The sequence below is a fragment of the Chenopodium quinoa genome, unplaced genomic scaffold (assembly GCF_001683475.1).
Source record: "Chenopodium quinoa cultivar QQ74 unplaced genomic scaffold, ASM168347v1, whole genome shotgun sequence".
Taxonomy (NCBI): domain Eukaryota; kingdom Viridiplantae; phylum Streptophyta; class Magnoliopsida; order Caryophyllales; family Amaranthaceae; genus Chenopodium; species Chenopodium quinoa.
The window spans coordinates 2,238,471-2,257,552 of NW_018744693.1; the positions used below are offsets into that span (position 1 = coordinate 2,238,471).

Sequence of the window (19,082 nt, forward strand, 5' to 3'; positions counted from 1 at the left end):
AATTGCCGATCAACCATAGCAACAAAGGCCATAAACATTTGAAAGACCTCTAATTTATCAACCAACAAATAAACCCAAACTGCTCGTGAATAATCATCCACAATTGAAAATAACGAGCTCCACATGACGAAACATGTCGATATGGACCCCATAAATCACAATGAATTTTCTCAAATATTCGAGATGCTTTATTATCACTTAAAGGAAATTTGTCTCTAGGATGTTTAGCATGCATACAAACTTCACAACCCGTATCTAAATGATCTTTGCTACCAAAAACATTAGGAATTAACTTAACCACTTTTTCAGAAGGATGCCCAAGTCGACGATGCCATAACTCTAACTTCGGTGTAGCTTCAACGTTTGACACTTTCAGTTTGCCAAAATAGTATAGTCCATCTCTTCTAGTTCCCATTCCAATTGGCTCCTTCGCTTGGTCCTGTATAGCACAAACATAAGAATCAAATTGAAAAATAGTGTGTAAATCATCATTAAGTTGAGAAACTGAAAGTAAGTTTCAATTCAAATTCGGAACATAAAGAACTCCAGTGAGAGTAATTGTTTCAGATAAACAGACAGATCCCACCAAAGTGGCTATTACTTTTGCACCATTCGGCAACCCAACAGGGCACTCAATATTTTTCGTGTCAACTAGCCAAGAACTCTCTCCGGTGACATGATGAGTCGCGCCGGTATCAATAATCCAAGATGAAACATCAAACTTACCGGTCAATCTGTTTCCGGAATTTGAGCATTACCAACAACCCCCGCAATAGCCTTCCACTGTTCAGGAGTAAATAATTGTCCCAAAGCCGAAACTGTAGAAGAATTAGATGCGGAAGACTGACTGTCACAAGCGGCTGCATTGGCACGAGGATGACCACGACCTTGGTCCTGGCGTCTACTCCCTGGCCTGCCCACAATCTCAAAACAGTGGGTCTCAGGGTGCCCTTTCTTCTTGCAGTGGGCGCACACCTTATCTGCCCAACAGGTGGAGGCTTCATGCCCCGTCTTGTGGCACTTGGTACAAAGAGGTTTGTCATAACCCCTTCCCCTGCCTCGCGACACACCTGCCGCATCAGCTCCAGTACGCACAGCAAAATCAACGGCCTCGGTTGGATGAGTGGCTGCTTCCTTCCTTGACAGGCGAACACGCTCCTCTTGAGTGACTAACTGATAGGCTCTGTCAAGACTCGGAAGCGGGTCTTGTGATAAAATTTGAGTGCGTAGGGATGAATAAAAATCGGGATACAATCCCATTAAAAAATCATGTAACTTTGCTTACGCTCTTCGCTCCTCGTGTAAACGACCACAAGGACAACCAGAAACAGAGCAAGAAATTAATGGCTCATGATGATCCAACTCTTGCCACAAGGAGTGTAATTGACCATAATAAACAGAAACCGGCATATCCCTAGATTGTTCACACTTGGCTATGGAAGATCTTAATTGTTGAATGCGAGGTCCATTAGTTTGAGCGAACCTCTGTTTCAAGTGATCCCAAAACGGTTTTGCTTCTCTAAATTTGGACAAAGAGGATTGTATTTCAGGAGTAATTGTATTTGATATCCATGATATTAGCATAGCGTTAATGGCCGTCCAATCGGACTTGGTGCACGGTGGTGATGGAGTAAGAATTGTTCCATCCAAGAAATCAAATTTGCGTCGAGCTTCGAGAGCGGTTTGAATATCAGCAGCCTAGCTATCATAATTATCGAAAGTTAAATGAGTAGGTGTGATGAAGTCTCCTGGGCGATCTTGGGAACCAAGATAATAAGGGGAATTTGGTTTTATTTCGGTCGGTGGTGGGGGTGGCGGTGGAACATCATCACCTGCCATTGAATGCTATTGATTAGAAACTTTGGCCTGATACCATGTAGAATTTGGTAGAATTGGGCAGAAATTGCTTAGCTTTCATTGATGGAAAAGCACGAAATATATAATACAAAAGATCTCTAGAATCCTAGTCCTAGATAAACATGGAAACAGAGAAGATAAAATATTTCCTAAATATATGATATTTCCTAAATATCCTAATACTATTACTGAATACCATTAAAAAATTTCGTACATTACTTTGGCTTGATTTTACATTTGTTAAATATACATTTGATTTTTTTTTTTTTTTTTTTTTTTTTGACACAATATACATTTGAATTTGACTATAAAGCGTTCGTATGTGGGAAATAGAAATGAGAGTATGTGGAATAGAGATTGGGATTAGATATGGGAATTTATGATTGGAAATCTTTTTTTCTTTTTTTTTTTGATATCCAATTAAAGACAATGCTCAAATCATGTTCCTAATATAACACTAGATTAACTCCCGTGCGATGCACGAATATAATAAAAAAAATTATAATTGTGTAAACTTCAAATACATATCAGTCAAAATAGGTAAAATCTTTGTATTACATACGATATTATTAACATAAACCAAACAATAAAATTAAAATAATATAAACAAAAGAAAATTCATGTCTACAATAAAATTTTGCAAACTTTGTAATTAGATGGAGTAATCACATATATAAAACATTGATATTTGTTTTCCTTAAAATTTTTAAAAGAAAAAGTATTGAAAACTAAAAAGTTTAAAATTTACTGTATTAAACTACTTTGCAATCAATAGTTGGATTAAAAAAAAAGAAGTTAATGCGGGAAAAAAATGAATGAAAAGCTAACACATATACAATTTGAAAAAAGTAATGATATCAGCGGTTGTTACTTTAATAATATTTATAGATTTTAAATGACAGTTTTTTAGTTTGTCATAAACTGTACTCAACTTCATATAAAAGACCTAAGCCAACTATGTCTCAACTAAAATCTCAAACAAACATTCTACGATAGTCTTCTAACTTCTAGGACAGGTTCACGACGGAAAACCCCGTCATAAATGTTCTTTTACAATAGGATATTTCATCGTTAATGGGCTCTTTTCTTAAGTAAAAATCAACGAGTACTTTTCTACCATGCAATCAATAGAGGAGTCTTAAACTCTTAGCCGTCCTAGAGTCCTAAGTACCTTATAAACTTATAAATAAGATAGTTCAAGCACGTAATAATTAACAAGTTACAACCCAAAGTTGTACAACTCTTACTCTTTCAAAGTTCAAAAATATGGCAGCCTTAACAGTTTTGATTATTCTAGGGGTGTTAGCCACAATTTACCACTCACAAGCACAAATGTTGCCAAAAATCTTAGAAAGAAGTAGTTCTCATCATACTTATTCCATTTCTGAAGATGTTACTATTTTTGAAAATGGAAAATTTGAGGTAACTAAACCTATTAAGGTTGGAAAATCGGAGTTTTATGCTCCGGAGCCTTTGCTAGTTGTTTCACCTCAAGAACCGGGGTCGTATCCTGTACTCTTGTTTATCCATGGAACTCTTATTTCTAATGAAGATTATTCTGATCTCTTTCAACATTTTGCTTCTCATGGCTTCATTGTGGTTGCTCCAAAGGTACGTAACAAACTATTACATATAGCTAGCTAGTAGCTATGTATTACTTCTTCCTTCACAAACTTCCATAACGGTTTTGTTAATTATTGGTTACGTAGTAATTATCTTGGAGGTCAAGAGTGTAATATATGTACTAAATATCTTGGAGGTCAAGAGTGTAATACATGCACTAGATAGTTTTACATGCATACCTTATAGCTAATATGTTCAAATGTTCAATACGAGACACGTCTTAACAGTACTTGATATATTGTTTTGGATGTAATGTAAAATTATGAAATTTCATCATATGAAAATCTACACCTTAAGTTTTTGGTTGAGGCCTTTGAAGGAGGGGCAGATGAGATTCGAACCCGTGACCTTTGTGTCATGCTGGGTCCGATACCATGTTAGTGGACCAACTCAACCAAAAGCTTTAGCTTATGATTGAGGCGCAGGAATATGTTTTATACTTTATTAAGATGCACTTAATTCTAGGCATAACCCTAGGAGTAAACGGATATTCAGCCGAATGTTTATCTCTTAGTAATTTTATTATGTAAAAGTTTTTTTTTTTTTTTTCTAAAATTTATTTTTAGGCTTTAAGGTCATATTTATACATTCGTATATGACCATTTAGCTATTATGTGGAAATAATCTCTTTTTCTTTTTTTTTTCCTTTTTTTTTATTATTTTTGTAAAACTCCAGCTCTTCTCAATAATCTACTTCCCTAGTCAAGAAGATGAGATAGAAATGGCAGCTTCAATAGCAAACTGGCTACCAACAAATCTACAAGACGTGTTACAAACACGTGTCAACGAAGGAGTGGAAGGCGATCTATACAAACTAGCAATATCCGGTCATAGTAGAGGAGGAAAATCAGCATTTGCTCTTGCACTGGGTTTCTCCCAAACAAAATTATCACTCAAAATTTCAGCACTTATTGGCATAGACCCGGTTGCCGGGTCTAGCAAAAATGACCGTACACAACCATACGTTCTAACGTACATGTCCAACTCGTTTAATTTATCGATTCCTGTCACAATAATTGGCACTGGATATGGTAACCAATCCAACTTCTTCCTACAACCTTGCGCCCCAAATTTGGTGAGCCATCAACAATTTTTCGACGAGTGCAAGGAAGGTTCACATTTTGTGATCACGGACTATGGTCATATGCAAATGTTGAATGATTTCGTGTATGATCCGGTTGCGAGTGCTGTGTCACTTGTGTGTAAATCCGGGAGTGGTCTTAAAAGTACGATGAGAAGAACACTAGGTGGGATTATGGTGGCTTTCCTTGACGCGTATTTTGGAGATGAAGAAGGAGAGTATTTAGCCATCTTGGCTAATCCTTCTTTGGCTCCTACTAATCTTTACGTCCAAAATAAGGGTAACTTTAGGTTTCCAGGAAATTATGAGCAAGTTTAATGGGATATGGTCATATCTCATATGGTATGTGTTGCGTGTTGCGTGTTGCGTGTTGCTGTCTTTTGCCTTATTGTAACAAAGTAATTAGTAGTATTGATGTAATTATTTTGTCAATTATGCAACAATAATGTTAAAAATTGTCTTTCTAATGATTACAAGCAAGCTAGCCTACCAACTCAAATAATTTGTGAATTAAATTAGGGTACTAAATCACGTCCAGTATTTACCGGATAATGTCCGTATTTTAAAAAATACATATTAAAATACCCTCCCTTAAATAACCCATCAAAACCTTTTCTTTAAACTTTTACCTTTCTCTCTCTTCACCCTTTTCTCCTACCCTTTCTCTTTCCCCCAAATTCAACCCCCCATTATCATCCACAAGACCACAACCACCGTTTATCACCATAATCAACCACCAATTTTTTTTTATTTTTTCATTTTTTTTTTTGTAAGAAATTTAAGGGTTGACGGTTCAAGGGTGGCGCAAATGTCTGGAAATCAGAGAGGAAAAGGCATCGTCTCCGGCGAACAGGTGAGTCGTTTCTTTTTTTTTTTTTTCCGTCGAGGTTGAGGAACGCCTGGAGATCTGGAATCTCGAGGCTAGGAACGCCCGGAAATTCCGGATCTCCGGGCGTAAGTTCGAAAATCCCAGACGAAACACGAACGCCTGGAATTTTCGAGCATACGCCTGGAGAGCCTAAACTTCCAGGCGTTCGTAGCCGAAAGATTCTAAATCTCTGGGCGTTATTTTTTTTAAAAAAAAAATTATTAATTTTGTTTCATGGGATGAATTAACAGGCGTTCTTGTTTGTGATGACATTCAAAAAGTTTGAATTAAAAAGCTAGTTTCTTAGTGTAGTTTAGTGATAAAAAATTGTTACTTACAATCCTTCTTGTTTGTGATGACATTCAAAAAGTTGTGTTTCATTATCCTCAAAATCACCTGTGACAACAAAAATTGCATTCAGTTTGTGGGTTTTATGCTATTTCATGATTCAGAAGTTTTTTTTTTTTTTTTTTTTTTGTTTGCTTTATTTCCCTGTAATGCAGTATTTGAGCAAAGAGAAGTGTTCTGTTTCTTACCTTTGCCTCGTTGCTTAGATTAATAGCGACAATCCTCACCATGCTCTTTCCTGTTAATTCATCCCATATAATAGAAGATTAGATAACTCAATTGAGAAATTCAGAACTTATGAAATTCTGAAATATAGTACTTGTTAATTGAGAAAATCAGAACTTATGAAGATTCATTCATGTTGGATTGTTGATCTGCTGGTGATATTTAAGTAAGGTATTCGATTGGGGGTTATCATTATTATGAAGAGCTTTAATTTTGGGAGTAAAGGCTTTAATTTTGAAGTTGTAGATGAAATTAAACTAATAAAGGCTTTATGTAAGTCTCTGCTGATATAACCTGAGGATGTCTACAAGTTACAAATCTGTAACTGTTGTAACATGAATACTTTTTAATCGAAATCAAAGTGGGACTATGAGCTCTTCTGCTTTCTGCTAGCAAGAGTGGCAACTTAATTTTTATTATTATTATTAGAATAATAATTATTATTAGTATAATTTTTATTATTATTATAATTTTTGGGAGTAAAGGCTTAATTTTTTTTTTATTATTATTATTAGTATAATTATTATTATTATGAACTAAAATTATACTTATTTTAATTTCCTTTTGCAAAAAATTAAGATTGAGGGTTCGGGAACACGACACGCTGTATCACAGCGCTTGAACGCGTCAATTAGGAGGGAGAGAGACCGATATCGTTTTCAGCCTCGTACCGAGACGGGACTAGCCCCTAATGCTAATATGGCGAGTTCGACCTCCGTAGCACATAGTCATCATTCAAGGTCTCAGAGGAATGGGTCGGGTTTCGAGTCTGACCAGGAGGAGGGTGAGTCACCGGGTCCCGAGTACTACTCGTACAGAGGAGGACAGGGTTTATCAGGCGATAACGATGACGAGGAGGAGGAGTCTGATGACATTATTCATACGACACTACAAAAAAACTAGTGAATTGCGACCGCCAGCACCGGTCGCAATTTTTGAGGAAAGCGGTCGCTATTCACAATTGCGACCGTCACCGGTCGCAATTCACAATTGCGACCGTCACCGGTCGCAACTGCACGGTCGTAATTTTAAGGGTCGCAAAAAAAAAAATTGCGGCCACGTGGCGGTCGCAGATCAAATTGCAACCATTTTTCGATTTTCAACGACCGTTTTTTTAACTGATGTAATTTGTTAATTGCGACAGGCATAGCGGTCGCAATTTCTGGAAATTACGACCGCCTAAGACGGTCGCAAAAATCGGGTATCTGCGACAGGCCTGGGGGTCGCAAAACCATGGGATCTGCGACATGCCCAAACGGTCACAATTTCCAGTGAATTACGACCGCCTAAGACGGTCGCAATTTCCTGTGATCTGCGACTTTCCTTGACGGTCGCAAAACCATTGGATCTGCGACAGGTTAGATAGACGGTCACAATTTCCTGTGATTTGCGACATGCCTTGACGGTCGTAAAACCATTGGATCTGGGACAGGTTAGATAGACGGTCGCAATTCCTTATAGAATTGCAATTTATTATTATTATGCAATTTTCAAATAATTACAATTTGCATTATCGATGCCATCCTAACCTGAACCTATAACCTGTTATCATGTGATTTAATTTCAAAATTAATATAAAATAAAAATAAAATGCATAATCCATATAGATAATAACATTAATAATTAAAAAGTCCAACTTCGAACAATATATACAATTATAATGTTCAAGTTAATAGTAATAGTAATTAGTTAGTAATAGTTTTATAAGCTTAAATTTAAAACTAAGTTAGGTCTATATGAATAAGTAATGGCCTATGTTCCTTCAAAAAATAGATAAGGCCAACATGTAACAATATAATACCAATTTCAGGCCTATATTCCCTAAAAAATAACGAAATGGCCTATATTCCCCCCTAAAAAAACCTAAGGCCTATATTCCCAAAAAAAATACCTAAGGCCTATATTCCCCCAAAAAAATACTAAGGCCTATATCAACAATACTAATGTAAGAGCTTTATGAACAAAAACTACGACACCGGAGTTTGGTGACCAAGCCCACCACCACTCATGTCCGGGTCATCTTCCCTACGAAACTGAAATGGAGGACCACCTGAACAGTTAGAGAACAAGTTCTGCAACATTGTCTCCATCATTCGCTTACTCTCAATTGCTGCCTCCTCCCGCTCCTTCTTCAATGCCTCATGCAATTGCGTTGCAAACTGTGCCTCCATCTGTGCCTGCATTTGCACTTTTGCCTCTTCTATTCGCTCGACAACCTCGGCTTGCACATGTTCCTCCAACTGTGAAGCTATAGAAGGATTGTACGATTGCGAGCCTTTCTCGGAAGAGGGGGTGTAAAACAAACTAGCACTTGCACCTAGGCCCTTCACTACACCCTTTTTCCTACCACCAACGACCTCCCAGTATAGCTGGTTAGGGTCCGGTTGTGACCCTTCTTGAGTGGAAGACTCGTCAAGCTTCTTTTGGTAGGCTTCCTGAAATCAAACAAAACAAATTATGCATATTAAACATGTTTATAGGTTCACATTGCGAAAACATACACATTTTCAAGTATTTACAAGGCTATAGGTTTGTGACTAGGCTAAAAATGGCATAAATGACCTTCTAACTTACCCATTTTCTTTGTTTTTGCTACATTCTAAGAATTTATCAATCAAACAACTCATATTTAGCATATTAAACATGTTTATAGGTTTAAATTGCAAAAACTTACACATTTTCATGCATATTCAAGGCTATAGGTTCATGACTAGGCTAAAATGGCACAAATGACCTTCTAACTTACCCATTTTCTTTGTTTTTGCTATATTCTAAGAATTTATCAATCAAACTATTCTTATTTAGCATATTAAACATGTTTATATGTTCAAATTGCAAAAACTTACACATTTTCATGCATATTCAAGGCTATAGGTTCATGAGTAGGCTAAAATGGCACAAATGACCTTCTAACTTACCCATTTTCTTTGTTTTTGCTACATTCTAAGAATTTATCAATCAAACAACTCATATTTAGCATATTAAACATGTTTATAGGTTCAAATTGCAAAATCTTAGACATTTTCATGCATATTCAAGGCTATAGGTTCATGACTAGGCTAAAATGGCACAAATGACCTTTTAACTTACCCATTTTCTTTGCTTTTGCTATATTCTAAGAATTTATCAATCAAACTATTCTTATTTAGCATATTAAATATGTTTATAGGTTCGAATTGCAAAAACTTACACATTTTTATGCATATTCAAGGCTATAGGTTCATGACTAGGCTAAAATGGCATAAATGACCTTCTAACTTACCCATTTTCTTTGTTTTTGCTATATTCTAAGATTTTATCAATTAAACAACTCATATTTAGCATATTAAACATGTTCATAGGTTCAAATTGCTTAATCATAGACATTTTCAAGCATTTACAAGGTTATAGGTTCCTCAAATTTCAAATCACAAGTATAAGTGCCTATGTTTTGCATGCTTCCTTCAAAAATAATTTCATTAGTTTCCAAAGTTAGATGTGTTACCGAGATTTGTTGTGCCCTCTTGTTAGCCGCAACTTTTCCTTTTCCTGGAACTTCCTTGAAATGTGTCTTTAGGAACACCTCTGGAGCAGTGGAAGCACTCCACCGGCTTTCTGAGCCTGCACAAATCAAATAACTCCATAAATGCTTAGTGTATGTAACTACTAAAACATATCAGTATCATTATATACCATTAAGTATTACCATTTTCTTTGCATGCTTTGATGCAGAGATAGAACCTTGGAAGTGTGACGGCTCAATTGGATTAGACAGGGAGCCGACCCTCCTGTTCTTCTTCGCTTTCTCTGACCTCTCTAGAAATACCGGATCCTTTCTTTTCGCTATAATTCGCTCAAACATAGACTCTCCTATCCATTTGGGAACTGACTTGTTTCTGACCAAAGCATTGTATGTAATCTCTTTCAGCCTCTTATGTGCCTTCTTTTCATACTCCTTCATGAGGGCATCAAGATCAGCATTCCAAAGGTATTGTTTCTGCAAACAAGAAAAATAAAATGTATGATAATTTATTGTAATAAGTAACCAAAAAACAACAAAGTTAGATGAGTAAACTAAACTCGGGGGTTTTATAATACCGTAAACGAGTTCCACCAGTGGGTCTTAGTATCCTTGTCAACCATTTCATAGTTAAGCCATGGTCCGCGCCAATGTGCTTGAAAAATATTTGTAATGGAGGTGCTCACGGTGTTATCATCGAACCTTTGTACCAATAAGCAAACAGATGAAGTCATTACATACAAATCTAACCAAGATTGTTCAAGTTGGAATGCAAATTAAGATAACCATGAGTAATTTACCATAACTTCGTCGGGTGCAAATTCCTTCTCGCAACGGGGGTAGGAACCTCACCCGTGGGAGAGTTACCGTCTTGCGTCTCAGGAACCTGAGTAGATGTCCCAGAACCACCTACACCTGGCTCAGGGGATGGGGTATGGGGTAACTTCCTGAGAAGTTTCCGTATTTGCATGGCTTGTCGACGGAAACAATTCTTTGAAGCAAAGGGGTGTGTTAAAGTTAGTGCTTTAAAGTTAGTTAATTAGATATTTAGTTTTAATATTGTTTTTACTTAGTCAAACTAGTAAGTTAGTAGTGATAGTAGTGGGCTAGAATTATGGGCACTATCAAGTATCAACAACAACAACAACCCACGTAATTAGGCTTGCATGCTAATTATTTGCTTTTGGTTTATTTTGACAGTTATTTTGTAGCCTATATAAGGCATGATTTGTTATTAGTTTATTTGAATGAGAATAGCATTAGCTTAATTCAACGTTCCTATTCTAGTTTTGCTTTCTTATTTCCAACAATTGACATAGACCCAGTTGTCGGGTCTAGCAAAAATGACCGTACACAACCCTACGTTCTAACGTACGTGCCCAACTCGTTTAATTTATCGATTCCTGTCACAATAATTGGCACTGGATTTGGTAACCAATCCAACTTCTTCCTTCAACCTTGCGCCCCAAATTTGGTGAATCATCAACAATTTTTCGACGAGTGCAAGGAAGGTTCACATTTTGTGATCACGGACTATGGTCATATGCAAATGTTGAATGATTTCGTGTATGATCCGGTTGCGAGTGTTGTGTCACTTGTGTGTAAATCCGTGAGTGGTCTTAAAAGTACGATGAGAAGAACACTTGGTGGGATTATGGTGGCTTTTCTTGACGCGTATTTTGGAGATGAAGAAGGAGAGTATTTAGCCATCTTGGCTAATCCTTCTTTGGCTCCTACTAATCTTTACGTCCAAAATAAGGGCAACTTTAGGTTACCAGGAAATTATGAGCAAGTGTAATGGATATGGTCATATCTTATATGGTATGTGTTGCGTGTTGCTGTCTTTTGCCTTATTGTAACAAAATAATTAGTAGTATTGATGTAATTATTTTGTCAATTATGCAACAATAATGTTAAAAATTGTCTTCTTAATGATTACAAGCAAGCTAGCCTACCAACTCAAATAATTTGTGAATTGAATTATGTGATTTCATTTTGTTGTATTATTGTACAAACTTCCATACTCTTTACTACAAAAGATCTTTATGATTTTATATACTAGCTTCTTCGCTTGATACACCCTGATTTGTTACATTTATTATGGCATGTAGTTTTTAAGCATACGTAGATGTGGGTGGTTAATTATATTATTTAAAAGTATTACATAAAACTAGTCAATCACTACAACGAATCACTCGTTATTACTATTATGCTAATAGCGGTTTTTTTTTTTTTTTTTGGTAATCACTCAAAATTAATGTCAACTGATAAGATTTGTGGTGCATTATTTGTGATGCAATTATAATATATATGTATCAATTATCATTTACTTGTATATCATGGCTATGGGTTATCAAAGTTGAATTTATAATTAAAATAAGGTCTAATAATAAATTCATATTAGTTTAGATCACTGAAAATCAGATGAATATGACAGGCAAATACATGTTAATCAGCTACATAAACGAATTTTTGTTAATCTGGTGGCATTTTTGTAAATATATTGAAAAAGTGTGTTATCTATTCAATACTTTAGATGAGCTGTCTAATTATCGTTTGCAACTTGCATTTACTGTTTGGTGAGGAAATTACATATGTACCACTCAACTATTATATGAAAAGACACATGTATCCTTCCTCTGGTACTTAAAAAGATGATTATACCCACAGATAAACAAAATGAGTAAACAAACTTACAACTCGAATAGGACAACATACACTGGGATGACAACAAATGGAAAAACATTAACTTAACGCTTGTTTGAATGATGAGTTAAACCGAAAAAGATGCATAATCTATTAACTATTACTAAAACAAAACGTTACTGACATCATCAACGCTCAAACTATTTTACGTGTTAAAAAATTTTCCTCCAATTCTATGTGTGATGTCATCAATTATTAATGATTTTTTTTATTTTTTTTAATCTACAATTTTGACTTCAATGCAAAAATTGTCTATAGAAATTTCAATTAAGCAAGTTTTTCTCCTAAATAATAATTTCACATAAATTGTTTGATATTTGATCGTGATTTCAAATTTTTACTTTCCTTAAATGTAAATTATTTGTATATCAATTTTAAACTTTATATACAACGTAATATAACAAAATATAAATTACAAGAAAGATTAACTCCATCCGAGCATGGCACGGGGATATCTTAGTCATATCTGTATGAAATGTCTTACCATTGGATATTAGTTTTTTATCATCAAATATCTAATTCTAACAATTTTAATTGGGAAATTCTAAATAATAGCCTTCAACTTTTATAAAATTTATATGGTGGCAAAACCAAACAATTTCTTCTACTCCGTACAATAAAGTTTGTTTTTATTTTTTATTTTTAAATATTTTTTTACTTTTTTTTTTTTAATTTTTATGGATCTTTATTTCATGGGTCTTGTCATGGACACATTCATATCATCATATTACTCCCTCCGTTTTTTTTTATTATTATTATTTCATTTGCATCACTTTTCTTTTTAGGGTTTTTTTTAAATGCATCACTTTGATATTTGGTAACTTTATACTTCATTCGTTTTTCTTTTATTGCACCATAGGACTTTTACACTATTCCCTTAATCTTCTTTGACCAGCTTTTGTGATTTATCTATTAGAAAAAATATAGTTATGTGGGATCTAGTTAGATTCGTCTTGAAATCTAATTCGTCTTGAAATATTAATAGTGAAAGTAATGCATTGACAAACGTGAAACCCCTTACCAGGGCTGTATCTGGGCTGGGGCAGCCGGGACACCCGCCCAGGGCCCCAAAATCTGAAAATCAAATTTGTGTAAAAAAAAGAAAAAAAATTAAAATTAAAAAGTAAGCAGCGTTTCTTTGTAAGTTAGTTAAGCATTCCCTTAATAACTCCTCACATTAAATCATTAATATTCTTCATTGAAATTAACTCCTTCATTTTGGGAAGTTAAATTTGACAAATTAATCCCATAATCTACTCAATTCATCCGTATAATCTTCTATTTTAATCCATGAAATCAATTATTTGTATCATTACCTATATTTTTCTGATTTTTCATCTTCCTTCCCAAATTAATGCTAAAATGGTGTTTTCCCCATAAACATTCTTCTTTGCAATCAATTTTTAACGGGATTAAAATCTATGAATTTTCCTATAAATTATACTCTTTCAATTGTTCTTCACATATCAATCTACTTAATTAATTTTTTTCTATTTGTTTCTATTAATTATTCACCATTATTATGGATTTTGGCTTTGATGTTCGAAGATGAACTCAGAAACGGTACGAGCCTACTATTAAGTCATTGGTAAGTTCTGTACATTAATTTTTTTCCCAAAAATTACAATTGATTAATTTATTTTAATGTATAGATTATTCGATTTTACAAGAGAAGTTCTGAAATACTCATATTAATTTTATGTCATACGAATTTTAATATGAATAGTATGTCAAATTTATATTTTTCCCAGTTCATTCTAATTTCTAATTTTGTTTGAATTATGATATTTCATATTTGATTAATGATTAATAATTAATTGATTATGAATTATCAAATTGTCGAATCGATAAATTGATTGATTTTTTAATTATGAATTATCAGTATGTATGTCGAAGTGTAGAAATGAAGAATGATAATTGATTAATTTTTAGTTAAAAATTATCAGTATGTGAAATGATAAACTTTTAATAATTTATTCAATTGTATCGAATTTTTAATTTGTACTATCAATATGATATTGTAGGCGTCGGGGTGTCTCTCATTCTACGATATCCGAGAAATTCTGAAATATTAAAGCCTTTAGTAAAAAAAATTTATGCATACCCAAAATTTTCTCTTAGTCAATTTAGTTGTTAGTTTACAAGGGCCCCATTTTTTTTATCCGCCCCTAGGCCACCAAAGTCTCAGAAACGGGCCTGTCTCTGACGGTGCAATAAAAAAAGAATGAAGGAAGTATTATATTTTATCATTTCTCTCTTTACTTTAAATCCCACTCAACTTCTTTATCATTTCTCTCTCTTCCATAGTCCCCACTAAAATAATAAAATATCATCTCTCACATACTTTCTCTTTCAGGGATGGTACCCCTCTTACAATATTATATTACTCTTCTAAAATTTTATAAAATCCAAAAAATAAAAATAAAAAAAATAAAAAAAACAAACAAAAAAAAAATTAAAAAAAACAACAAAAACGAGGGAGTTGTATTTTACGTAACGGATGGTTTTACACCTCCACAAAACGTTAAGCAAATCATTATCATCCATTAATAATTGATAAACATGAATACATGATGTTGCATTAGAATCACTAATCAGTCTCATACTCTCATCTCTTTGAATTTTCTACATACAATTTGGATTTCACCTATTCGAGCATCATCTATGTCCTTCATTTTTATTTGTTCTTTCAACTTATTTGAAAATATCATAGCATTAACAAATTAGGTCTCTTTCTTTCTCTCTATACTGCCATAACATGCATAGCAACTGTTGTGGAACAAAAGTATGGTCACCTTATCCCCTAAAAGAAAAGTGTATCTATTTTTCAAACTTTTTATTTTTTATTTTTACATAAAGTAATTTTGAAATTACATATCTTTAATAATAGGACTTTTAATTTTGTGAAAAATTACCTTGCTTATACAAGTCAATTTTTGTGAAAAACTACCTAATTAGAAAATGTTTTAAGAAACTAAGCTACCTTTTAAACAATCCATGTTATAAGGAACTACCTCATAAAACAATAATTAATGTTGTAAAAAGTTACCTCTTGCCCAATTATTGCATTGAATAAAACACATTTAATGACTATTTTCAATCAGTTTTTTCTCCTTTTTCCCCCCAATTTCTCCATAAGCCCCCTTATAACCCCTAATTCCCCTTCACTTTTATGCTATATTAAACATATGATAACAATTAACAACATTTAGTTTTTATAAGGTATTTTCTTACAATAATTTTTTTTTATAAAGGTAGTTTTTCACAAAATTTGATGGATGTTAGGTATTTTTTCACAATAAATCTTTAATAATATATAAAACTATTAAAATATAGAAAGCCCTTTAAAAAAAATAAAGCAAAATAAAAAATAGGAGACTTTTAGGTGCTATATATATGATGGTTTATACATAGTATAATCCTCAACCATATTCAAAGAAACTCATAAGATAGCTTAATAATATAATGGCAAAGTTATTATTATTAATTTTTGGGGTGTTCATCTTTGTTAACTCCCAAGCTCAAACTAGCCCAACAATTTTAGAAAAACATAATTCTGAAAAAATTACTGATGTTTTCCATAAGGGTAATTTTCAAGTGACAAATAATCCAATAAGGGTGAAAAAAATATGAATTTACTGCTCCAGAGCCTTTGATCATTATTTCACCTAAAGAAGCAGGAGTTTATCCTGTTCTTTTGTTTATTCATGGCACCATGCTTTCTAATGAAGACTACTCTGTATTCTTTAATTATATTGCTTCTCATGGCTTCATCGTCGTTGCTCCTAAGGTAAATCATAAACTTCTTACCTGTGCGTTTAATTTTTTTTATGCGCTATTTTATCCTGATTTTTATTTAATTGTAAATATTTTATTATTGATAAATGATAATTGCTTATACTAAATTATACTTGTATTAATGAAGTGTTGTACAATTATTGTTACTTTAATTCGTTATATTTACGCAATGAAGAGGGGCATGATGGTCATTATAATATGATCCGTTGGTCACAAGACTCACAAGTTACAACACATGTTATTCCGGTGGCCACTGACCAGTACATGGGTTAAGAGGTTTAAGTAGACGGTGGTAATGAACAACGTACACTTTTCTATAATTATTTAAAAATTGCTAGAAAAAAGGGCTGGGCATGCATATTTTATGTGCTTCATTTCACCATTTGTACTCCTTATGACCTTATTAATCCACTTTTTGTACTTTACAAATTCAATTCATTAAATTATCATCACTAAAAACTCCTATAAATTAAAATTGTATCATATCATGGTTCATATTGCTTTGATCGAATTATTATATGAGTACATATATGAGTATTTGTTATCGTATCATCATGTTTATAAAAATTGTAACCGTAACCTTAATCTTTGTCATTATTATATTTAAGTGACAGTAATTAATAATTTCAAACTTTTATTTCAGTTGTTCCGGTTATTCCCGCCTAAACTACCTAGTCAACAAGACGAGATAGACATGGCAGCATCCGTAGCAAACTGGATGCCTCTATATCTACAAGGGGTGTTACAAAGATACGTTACCGGAGTTGAAGGTGATCTCGAAAAACTCACAATCTCCGGTCATAGTAGAGGAGGAAAATCAGCGTTTGCTCTTGCACTTGGTTTCTCCAATATCAAGCTAGACGTTACATTTTCAGCACTAATTGGTGTAGACCCTGTTGCTGGTAGAAGTGTAAATGATCGAACATTGCCTCATGTTCTAACCTACAAACCCAACTCGTTTAATCTATCGATTCCAGTCACGGTAATTGGTTCGGGATTGGGTAACCACACCATCTCATATGCCCCGAATTACGTGAGCCATCAACAATTTTACGACGAGTGTAAGGAAAATTTGTTGCATTTTGTTATTACAAAGTATGGTCACATGGATATGTTGAATGAGTTAAGATTAAGGGTGCGTTTGGTTCGCTGGTTTCAGGAAAGGGAATGGGAATCATTCTCTTTCAACCTGTTTGTTTGCCACTTTTTCCCTCAATCATTCCCCCATTTCATTTTTCAAAATACCCCAAAACCCCTCTTCCCCATTCCCCACCCCCCCCCCCACTTTCCCATTCCATTCCCCACCCACCCTAACCCTAACCCTAACCCTAACACTAACACCCATATACGTCGGTGGTGGTCGGACGGCGACTGTCGGCGAGCACCGGGGAGTGGTCGGGGAGGCTCGGCGAGCACCGGGGAGTGGTTGGCGATGTGGTGCTGTGGTGGAGGAGGGAGATTGAGCGTTGGGGAGGGGAGCTGGAGCATCGGGGAGGGAGTTCGAGGTGGTGCTGTGGTCGGTGGTGGTCAGCGACCGTCGGCGAGGGGGGCTGGAGGGTCGGCGAGGGTTCAGCGACCGTCGGCGAGGGGGGCGCGACTGTCGGCGAGGGAGTTCGAGCATCGGGGAGGGGGGCTGGAGCATCAGGGAGGGAGTTCGACGGTCGGCGATGGGGGCTGGATGGTCGGCGACGGTCGTCGACGGTCGGGGATGGGTCGGCGACGGTTGGCGGAGTTCTGTGAGGGTTCGGCGGCGGTCGGAGCTGCGCTATGGTGGTGGTGCTGTGGTGGAGGGAATGATTCCCTGGTTTTTGTAACAAACAACCTTTCAACTTTTCCACTTTGCCATTCCATTCCATTTCATTCACGTTGTTCATTTCATTCCGATTCTCTTCTGTGAACCAAACGGCCCCTAAGTCCTATAGCCGTGACTACGTCACTTATGTGTGCACAAAGTTTCCGTCCGAAAGCTACTATGAGAAGAACACTAGGTGGAATCATGGTAGCTTTTCTTAACGCCTATTTTCGAGACGATGGAAGGCAATACTACGCCATTATAGCTAATACATCCTTGGCTCCTACTAACCTCTTTGCTGAGAAAAAGGGATTCAACTTTGGGTTTGCAACAACTTATGCTCAACTTTAAAGCTTAATTTTCTCATATAGTTTCATGTGATGTAAGTGTACTACGTTACACTACTAATCGTTAGCATTGTTTTAGCTTTTAATAAGTGATTAGTAACATAATGTTGTGATTTTCTTATTAAGAACGTTTTTCATGTATTAGGTTGATGACTAAATAAAGGCCTTCAAGCAAGGCCATCTTATGTAACTAATCGTGACTTTAAGCATGCTTTTTAAAATTAGCATCTGAAATAATATAATATTAAAATAAAATTCAAGATTAAAACATTCGTTCTTGTTAAAACAGAGACAAAAATTTAATTAAGCTAATAAAATAAATATTAGCGTATAATAAATTAGGTTTTAAAATCTCGGGTATTACATCCTTACCCCCTTAGAAAAAGTTTCGTCCTCGAAACTGGAGCTCAGTCGAACTTAGAACAATTATATCATTAAAGCATAGAGGTCACATTTAATCAATCAATTCTCATAATATTTCTACAATAACAATAATATCACAACATATAATATGTAATAGTCCATACGTTGTTTGTGGTTAAACAAACAGTTCGAGGTATTTTGTTCGCATTTGTTCCTCCACTTCCCATGTAGCTTCAGATGTTAGGTGATTGGCCCATAAGACCTTCACAATTGGAATTACCTTGTTTCTAAGTTGTTTCTCTCTACGGTCAAGGATTTCAATTGGTTTTTCCTCATATGTCAAATTGTTCGGCAACTGAAAGGGTTCATGTTGAATCACATGGCTTGGATCAGGGACATATTTCCGTAACATTGACACATGAAACACATTATGCACCTTCTCTAAGTCGATGGGTAAGGCAAGTCGATATGCTACCTTATTCACTTTTTCTAAGATTTCATACGGCCCGATGTACCTTGGAGTTAACTTTCCTGATTGACCAAATCTCATAACTCCTTTTGTAGGAGAAATTTTT

The 19,082-nt window shown here is 34.9% G+C and overlaps 2 protein-coding genes across 2 annotated transcripts; both read left to right on the forward strand.

Moving 5' to 3' along the window:
• The first annotated feature begins 2,836 nt into the window (after positions 1 to 2,836).
• LOC110702553 (chlorophyllase type 0-like) lies at positions 2,837 to 5,034 on the forward strand. Its single transcript, XM_021880278.1, has 2 exons — positions 2,837 to 3,468; positions 4,157 to 5,034. The coding sequence occupies exons 1-2, from the start codon at positions 3,124 to 3,126 to the stop codon at positions 4,877 to 4,879; spliced, it is 1,068 nt and encodes a 355-aa protein (XP_021735970.1). The 5' UTR covers positions 2,837 to 3,123; the 3' UTR covers positions 4,880 to 5,034.
• A 9,032-nt stretch (positions 5,035 to 14,066) lies between these two features.
• Positions 14,067 to 18,178, forward strand: LOC110702554 (chlorophyllase type 0-like). Its single transcript, XM_021880279.1, is given in 4 exon segments — positions 14,067 to 15,828; positions 15,830 to 15,997; positions 16,649 to 17,134; positions 17,915 to 18,178. Coding segments are annotated over 4 exon segments (1,044 nt in total). The 5' UTR covers positions 14,067 to 15,672; the 3' UTR covers positions 18,149 to 18,178.
• The last annotated feature ends 904 nt before the right edge of the window (positions 18,179 to 19,082 follow it).